Genomic DNA, 9592 nt, shown 5'->3' with positions numbered 1-9592 from the left:
CTAAGATACGAGTTTTTTAAGGTACAAGTTAATTTGCTTCGTTAGGATATTGCATATGGGAATCATTCAAATCCCTTTCCAGCGTGTAGCCTACTACACTAGCGTTTGGGAATGCTATGGGTCATGGATTCCTCTATGGGGACTGTAAACACTCCGGATGAGGAGGTAATGACGTCGTGTGGAGCACTGACCAGCGCCACGTTTAAAAAAAGTTCTGGGAAGAAGAGCACCAAGGGAACGTGACACAACAACGCCGAATTACTCAACAGGGGGCAAAACTATACAGGCAATGTGGATTTTTCACACGAATCTACATGTTCATATAGACTATACCCTAGCACATTTCATATCAATATTAGCCTACTGACTCATGTTCCATCACTGAAAGGTTTTTGGTATTGGGCGGACTTTTATTTCTGTACTTTCAAAACAGGAAATGGTGTTTCATTCTTTCCAGTGCTTTGCAGAGATGCTGCCAATACTCCCAATACTGTATGCTACCACTATTAAAGCTTCCACCACTATTCATAGTATCATCCTAGTACACTATAGTTGCCCGATGAGTTGTTTTCAAATGAGAGTGTATCCATCACAGAATTGGTATTTAAAATCCCATTTGCTTATAGAGTCTCAAATTAATAATTACTTAGAATAAACACATTTTGTAGGTTAAATGAATAATTTAAAAGTGTGTTAGAAAAAAACAACGATCTGTAGCATACTCAAAACATTATCCTTTTTATGTAATGCAAGGTTGTGCCTATTTTTTAGCATTACGCAATGCTTAATCGCCTCGCAAGAAATCATGGTGGGTTTCGCTGATGTTAAGTCAACAGCAAAGCAATCTTGCTGACGTAGAAAATAGGGAACAATATATCATTAAACAAATGGTTATGTCTCTTTTTTACCAGTGGCATTGATTTTCAAAGGCATTCTGAGTTAAATCCAATCCCATGATGAGCTAGGAACTGTCCCTTGCAGTCGGGCCTGATAAGATCTCAAAGGAAGGGCCCAGACTATTTCTTCTAATCGAATGCAAAAGTGATGACGATAGCATAGCACACCTACACTAGCTATTGTTATGGCAAAATATTTTAGGCAGAAAGACACATCGCTAACTTCTCATTACTAAGTGATCAATTCGAGAACTTTACTTTTAGTATTATACTAATGCCCTAAAAATAAAGTGCCTGTGTGAACCGCACGCCTACGTGGGATGGTCTAGGCCAATCCCTATCAGTAGAGAACCTAAACCTTTGCAATTTTAGCCTATTTTAGGCAATGCTAAGTATATTTACCTTAAACACTTACTATGGCCTTATTTCATCTGTACACCTTTCAAACACATCTACATGTGTTAGCACTCGATCAGTCAAGGTTTATTCACAGAATGGACATTTGGCCTAAATTAAACATGGATGATATTCACTCAAGCATTTTTTTAAACTAATAGACACTCACTTTTTATTGACCAATATGATTATCACAACACTAAACTGGATTTTATTGCATCTCACAATGATCTGCTTTAATAGCCTAAACACAACATCACCACATAACCAAAGAATAATTTAAAATCTTTTTTATACGCCGAATAACACAGTATTTCAGATATGTTTCAGATAAACAAATAAGCTAGGCTACTTTCAAGATCCGCGTTTTATGTTCTCGGCGGTAGCATGGAAATACAAAAAGGAATGTCCTCCAATCCTGGATGTGAAATAAATAGAACAATTGTGCACTTCACCTTGGCAGCTGTGGGTAGACAGTGACCCACAATAACACTTAGATATATTGTCCATTTACTGTTTCATCCAGAACAGCATTTTCATACAAAACATTTTGCCTCCGTTTTAAATAAATTAAACCCTGTATCGCGTAAAAAAATCCAGTGGTGTTCGCATAGATCCATGCTAGACAACATGCATTTCATGTAATTGTGGACTACATGGAAATCCATTTTACGCACAAGATAACTACGAAAACAAAATATATTATATTCTATAAATTATCAGTCATTTCTTTCTGTTTCATGAAATTGTTTTTATAACCTTGTAATATCCTCGCCACGGTCAGTTCCGGAGAGTTCATCGGTAGTTGACATGGTGCTAGGAGCCGAGGTGGCTCCTACGACGCTGACTGCAGAGGTTGTGCTGGACCCGCTGGATATGCCTGTGGAAGAGGACGATCTGACTTTGGTGTTGGGCAGCCTATGGTCTTTCTTCCACTTCATTCTGCGGTTCTGAAACCAAATTTTGATTTGCCGTTCGGAGAGAACCAGGGTGTGAGCAATCTCGATGCGCCTTCGTCGTGTTAAGTAACGATTATAGTGGAATTCCTTCTCCAATTCTAAAACCTGCTGGCGGGTGTAAGCCGTTCTAGACCGCTTGGCATCCACTCCATTGTAATTGGGATTCGCTGAAAGGGGAGAATGTGAGCAAAGAGGAGAGAGAGAAAGGGAGAGAAGCAGCAGTGAAGGAAGAAGTGGGTAAACAAGAATGTCTAGGTCTTTAAAATGGTGTCAGTGGAAAATGATAGGAATGGGGATTTAAATATAACTACTTGTATGTCTCTGCAGTGAAGAAACATTCATGTAGAAATCAACACTGAATTATTTATGTAACATTGCAAAGCTTTTTTTCCCTGTCCCAACTCTCCCTCCCTCTCGCACACATACATAACAAGAGAAGCCACATGGTGATACGGCTGCCCAGAGTATAGCTCGGCTATAAAATTTATGGTGGGTGTAATTACCGAAGCCGAGTCGTAAATCCACCTCAGTTGTGCCATTTCAAAGGCTTCTATCCTATCGTAGCAGGGGCTGCTGAGAAGATATGGGTTATAGGGAGTGAGACAGGCGGGAAGGGAGAGATGTAGGAGGATGAGAGAACTGGATGGTTCACAGAAAGACACAACTTTCCTACCGGTGCTGACGTGTATTTTCTTCATCCACGGGTATACTACGGGTAGCTTGTCAGAGGCTGTGCTGTTTGGATGCTCCGGCGTGGCTTGGTTGCAGGCGGCAGAGGCAGCCGGTGGGGTGGACGGGGACATGGGTAACTGTGGCTCACAAGATGCAGGTTGCCCTTTCCCTGCGAGCAGGTGCCCAGAGTGTGGTAGTCCATGTCCTCTTTGGGTCTCGGGCTCGGGGATGCTTGGACAGTTATACTGGCGCTCCTGGTAGCCTGACCGTGGGGGATATAACTCCTGGTGGTGATGCTGGTAGCCAGAGTCCCTCGCGCGGCCGTAATATTCGGGACTATGGTCTGGGATATAGCTGTTTTGCGAATATTCCTCACATGGAGGAAATTTCGGATCGATGTAGTTAGAGTCCATCAAATACGAGCTCATGATCATTAATTTCTGGAGTGAAAAATAATTTTTCTAGCTTTGTCGTTTTTCTGCTCCATAAAGCCCTCCTACTAGCGAGCAACCCTGTAAAGTTACTTTTACCACGTGATGCAGTGGCCCAATAGCAGTGTGAGAGGTAGTCCCCGGATAAGGAACCAAAGATGATTCCAAATACACATTCATTTGTCGCCATTGTACACACACACACACACACATACACACACACACACACACACACACTCTCTCTCTCTCTCTCTCTCTCTCTCTCTCTCTCTCATCGCCCACAGCATCCGCTCATTAAGATCAGTAGGTAGGCCTTACCTTCAAGTGATGTATAGGCTATTTATGGGGCACCACGTTTTTGGCGCTTGGGTCAGCAGGAGTATTCACGGATGGACAAAGTACAAAAGAGAATAATTTTGAATGTAAAACATTGCGTTGTGACCACAAGAAGGATGTCTGTGTTCATAACATGAACCTGGCACAATAAGATCTCGGTCAACTCAATGATCTTAATTAGATACATTTTCATGACTTCACCCTGTAGGACTGTATGTAAGACTTTGCAGACGAAATCCCCCTGTGCCATCAGAGAAGACGTACATAGAAAAATAAATAACTTTACTTTGGCACGTTAAAAGCGTCTACTTGATCTGTTTTATGTATTATTTATCATTTAATGAGGTAATTAGGCCAACTGTTGATATCAGAAATTGTTTCTCGTTTATGTTCATTGTGTTGTAAAAATGACAGAAGAGACGTCTAAGGTTGATGGGTCAAGCACACTTGCGATTGGATTGGTAGCTTTGGCAGCACCTTAGTGGAATTTTATGGGGCTATAGAAGTCCACAAATCAACGTCTGGAACAGAAAGGGTCTGAAAAGCCCCTCCAGTGTAACTCAAATTCCTGGCCTAAGAAGTGCTACTCATTCTCCCTTTTCATGCAAGTATTTATTCTTAGTCGAGCAAAATAACTTGATAATGTTAACCAGATCAAAAGGAAGTATAATTCTGACAAACACATTCGGTATTCCATATATTCCAGACCATACACAATATAGCATTTCCTGTAAAACTAAATGAATTGGACATGATAAGATTATCACATGGGACTTCAAAAACTTCACTTGTGCAGCTTTTGAGTTGCCCATGTATTCCTGTAGAGACGCATTTGCGATTATTTGGTTGTCACACAAATTCGGTTCTACAGGGTACATATAGACAACTGTTTGGAGAGGAAGTCAGAAGCTTGGAAGGCAGGATGGCAGTATAGCAGTGCATTGCAAAACGAAAGCAGAGTATTGCAGCTTCTGTAAGGTGTGTTGACATTTTTTTCTTTAGGAACTTCAAACAGAGTGCATGCAAGGTGCTTAGTTACAATTACAACAATTACATCTACTAGGGCAAGACAGAATTGTATACAGTTATTTGATGAGTAAAATAAACAATTTAAAATACTCTCTCCCTGGCTTACAAAACTTCAGATGAAACTGTATAAATATTCAAGTGCACATTTATTTCCTACACGTTTCTAATGAGATTTCAGGCCAACGTCAACATTTTCCCAGTTCAATCTGTCCTTGAATTCTTCTCAGGATGGAGTATTCTTCTATGTCCCATTTATTATACAACAGTCCCATTTATCTTGTGTTTTAAATAGCATTCTGAGAAGAATGAAAACACTTCTCTCTGTATAAGCATCGCAATTAGTCAATAGTCCTGCGAAATACCTGGCTACGTTTGATGATGTGTAGGCCAATGCTTAATTTGTGAATAGGGTTAACAAACACGTTTAAGGAAATAATTAAACTGGCCGGAAAACTGCAAAGGGGCATCCCCTTAGATACCATGAGCATATCTGGCCTGTTACTCTTTATTCAGTGTTATAATTTGACAAAACCCAGTTATGACAATAACTATAATCAGAAATATGTCAACTGGTTTAAGCAAACCTACTCTAATCCAACTAACGTTTTCTAAAACCACTCAGAGAGAGATGGGGGTGTGGTATGGGAGTGGGGGAGGCTGAGATTGAGAGGGGGTCTTTTTGCCATCAGATGCTATCAGGTCCTAACCTTTGAGGTGCCCCTCACACTATGAATATTCAGTTGCAAACACGCTGGATACAAAGCGTACGCGTGACAGCACAGATGAAAAATAAGTTTCCATTGTTCCCCATTCTTTTTTTGCGCTCATCATTACCATATGACCGCGCCGTAACCTGAAGAGCTGCATACATTTGATCTATTATTTTCAGTAAAACATGATTACACGGACTACAAGGTTACCAATAAAATGCACACCTTGTTTTTCCTTTGAAGCTGGATGCAAAATTGCCGCGTCTTTGGAAACTTTGTTTCGTCCAAGGGTGGATTACATAGCATTTAAACAGAATTACATGTCAATAACTTCTTTAATTGCCTACCTTAATTGTTACATAAGTTGAGTCGCCTTTAAATCAAGCCGTGTTGGAGGAATAAGGACACACATGGTGTAATTTTCTTATACATTGTCCGTTTCAGTCTCAGAATATCATTGGGGATTTTTGTTCACCCTAACAGTCTGAAAACGCCTCCCCTGCACCCACTCGCCCCCTCTGCAGTGCTGCGGACGCATTTTAATATTAGTTAGACAGCCTGACCTGCATTTCACCTCCCGCGCTTGACTCGTTCCAATAGTTCACTGCCACGGAGTTATTGATGGAGGCGCGGCGATGAATTCCTTCTGCACACAAATGGCTTTAGATCTTGCACCTAGTTCAATAACTAGTTATGATGTTGGACTAGAGGGGGAAAACGAACCCTGCGGGTGAACTAATTTGATGTTTCATTTGTATGTTGGGAAATGCTTTTCAACTCAGAAACGCGTGAACGCGTCGTCAAAGAAACACGTTCACACGCACACACACACAAACTCTGCAAAGTAGCCTACACCAAGTTTACACAAATATGCACTACAAACACTGAAAAAGATAGATAGATAAATAGATAGATAGATAGATAGATAGATAGATAGATGGATACATAGATAGATAGATAGATAGATAGATAGATAGACTCCTCGGAAGCACAATGACACAAGAACTGCATCATCAACAATATGTACCTGGGTACTGTCAGATTTAACAGATTTCTATCTTGTCGAGCCAATTAAATGCATAAGGAAAATGTACATTATATTAGATATTACATTTTATATAGGCCGAAAATGGAAACAAGAAACAAGAAGACAAAAAGGTTATGTTTTCCTTGGGTCTCAACTATGTCTCAACAGTATGGGAGACTCAAGGATCCTATTTTTGGACAATATTTTTGAAGATAGATTCGTGGAAGCATTAGAAAACAATATTTAATCAAGAGAAGTCAATGGGATGTGAAAACATCCAATCTCAACCTTTGAAAATCAATGATTTGTCTGAAGGAACCTAAATCCACAACAGCCTAAATCCTCGGGGGACACACGTATTGATTATTTGGAGTAGAGTTCAGGTGTAGATATGGTCATCGATTCTCTGCAAACTTATTTTAACGAGGATGATCAAAATTCAACTACAACTCGATCAAAAAAAAAAAATTCAGACTGACTTTACATTAGTTGAAAAGGAACATTGTGGACGAGAATAATTAAATGATTCACCAGTAGTCAAAAGTAAGACCATACTACACATATCACAAAAACCATCACTGACTGATGACAAGATAGGCTTATGTTAACATACGAATTAAATCATTTAATGGATAAAAGGAATCGCAGGCTCATAGTTAGCAACAATTATGTCACATTCTTTGACATTTTGCTTGTGTTCCTCATATACATTTTTAAATGTTAAATGTCAGTTTAAATGTAATAGGTCACAGTCGTCCGTGTAGCTTCTACAGCATATTTCATTTCTTATTAATCATAGTCATACATTAATACATTAATCAAAAGAGAAATAACATGAAATTCTAAAAAGGCTGTCGAGCATAGGCTACTTAACCTACCAAATGCCTATCGTTAACGCTCGTTTTACTGAGTACAGTTAATTGTGAAATTATCCACAGTAGGCCAGATTAGGCTGTTCCTGGTTTTGCTGTCAAATACACGGGGGGTTATGATAAGGCTCTTTTTGAGTTTGAGTTCAAAATGTTGCTGCTTCGATTGTATGTTGTCTAGTTATTGGGGGAAACATGTAATATCCCGGGATTCAACCATTTGTTTTGCTAAAAAGAGTATACAGACTTAAAGACTGTAGACTGTAGCATTAAACTAGTTTTCAAGGACTTATTCCAATGCATTTGCCCGTTTCTAGGCAGACTGCCTCTAGAGCGAGTCTGGCCCTAATGTGGCGCGGATCTGAAATGTCAGGTGGTGAGCATTGTACATACAGGATTCCCTTCTCTTAGACTCTCTCTACCACTATTCACAATGATGTAGGTTAACTTGCTCGTGGTTCACATGTTGCTTTGTTGTGTATTTATTTGTAGATATATTTCTCAGGCTACATTGATTTACATTAACTAGAGCAATGCTATAACGTGATTCTGCAATGCGTTGTATTATTGCACTTAATGCTGCAAACTAGTTCCTGCCGTGTTTCTGTCGGATATTGTAGGATATTGGGGGCTGAGAGGAGACTTACATGGTGATGAATATAAGGACATTTCTCTGCCCACCATGTTCTGACGTAGGCTACTTTTTGCTAGCATCTCGTCAGCCAATGTCTTTCCAAGGAGCTGTCTGCATCATCAGTGAACACTGCCCTCTCTGTCGGCTACCAAGCCGAACACGGGGAAACAAGTTGCGTTCAATGTGGTGTAAACACACCGAGAAAAAAAAACTTACGAGTTTGCTTAGTCCTGCCTCACGCCACAGCTGTCTTCGTTTTTTCTTCTGTGCTGAAAAAAAAGGTAATTTTGTTTAAAGGCAAGTGGGGTTGCTTATATGACAAACAGCTCACAGTTTACACTTTGTTGAGATAAAAAGTGTACTGCAATTGACCACTCGGATGAATCTGAATTTATCCTGCAGATTTTCACTTGTCACTTATCACTTGTTTCCAATGCTGTTGTGACTTCTTTCCTTTTAAAATTATGGCTTTTTTGGGAAATCTTACATTTCCTTGAGGTGATGCCTGACGCAAAATGTAAACACTTATAATTGTATACCAGACATTTCAATAAATGTTTCACTTCATTTTACACATTTCAGTTGTGTCAGAATGAAGGTTACACGTTATTGGAGTCGATTGACATACAGAGTATCCTCAACTGAGTATCAAAATGGGCTGGTGATGATTTTTGTAAAATAACTGACATCATAATTTCAATTCGCCATTAAAACAATCGGGTCCTACATTTAATCTCTATCAAATACGGTAAAAACACCCATTTGCTATTTTGTCACGTCTCCTCCGTTGTCTCTCATTCCCTTGTCTCTGTCTCGGCATGTTGCAGGATAATTTAAGCGTTCAGTCCAAGGTCGTGATCTGACAAACTAGGACAAACCGGTGTATTTAGCTCAGGTTATTTTCAGTGTCATTTCGCCAATGTATTGGCGTATTTTTAGTTTGTGATGAAACGTAGACATCGAGGAGGCTCCTTGAAGGACAACAAAGTGAAAATAAAGATGGTGCCCTTATTGTTAGGCGTTGAAATTAGCCTACTAAATTAAGCCTCTTAAATAGATTTTAATATAAACCTACTATATTCTTAGGCGTTGAAAAGGAATTTGCATTATCAGCTCATATGATGAAAAGATGAAGCAAGGAATGCCGGTTGTATCAGACATGCCATGACATTGTTTTAAACTCCATACAAAGTATGCCACAAGCCAGATAGTAGTGTGGTAGTGTAAAATATTTTTAAATTTTCTTGATATTTGGCAGAACGTGCACTGAAGTGTAACATACTTGAAATTGCTGATATTATGAAGATTGGTTAGTTTCCAGGTAGATGACCGCAGACAGACATCAACTGCTTCCCAGAGGTTGGACTTGATTAAATTAATACATTTTGTCCTAATAGGTGTACCGTCTGAGAACAGAGTTGCCTATATATTGTCTGTCTCCCTGTGTGCTACATAAATATCCTGCCACATCAACGTGTGTTTGTATCACACTGCGCAGATCTTCACAGTGAGTACGAACATGTATCATTTCAGTTGATGACGAACTAAAAACCTCTCAAACTCAAGATTGTGTAACTTATGTGTTTATTTGTACCTATATGTCGTACAAAATGCATCCCACTAAAGCTTGACC

The 9592-nt window shown here is 39.6% G+C and overlaps 1 protein-coding gene across 1 annotated transcript; it reads right to left on the bottom strand.

The window, feature by feature from the left end:
• Positions 1 to 1436: 1436 nt before the first annotated feature.
• Positions 1437 to 6318, bottom strand: hoxc4a (homeobox C4a). Its single transcript, XM_042706426.1, has 2 exons — positions 2925 to 6318; positions 1437 to 2418 (listed from the first exon to the last, which is right to left on the bottom strand). Exons 1-2 carry the CDS (start codon positions 3355 to 3357, stop codon positions 2045 to 2047), a joined length of 807 nt encoding a protein of 268 aa, XP_042562360.1. The 5' UTR covers positions 3358 to 6318; the 3' UTR covers positions 1437 to 2044.
• Between the last annotated feature and the right edge of the window lie 3274 nt (positions 6319 to 9592).

The sequence above is a fragment of the Clupea harengus genome, unplaced genomic scaffold, assembly GCF_900700415.2.
Source record: "Clupea harengus unplaced genomic scaffold, Ch_v2.0.2, whole genome shotgun sequence".
In the NCBI taxonomy this organism is placed as follows: Eukaryota; Metazoa; Chordata; class Actinopteri; order Clupeiformes; family Clupeidae; genus Clupea; species Clupea harengus.
Note: the sequence above shows the minus strand (reverse complement) of the source record. Positions and strands in the feature narration are given on the sequence as shown.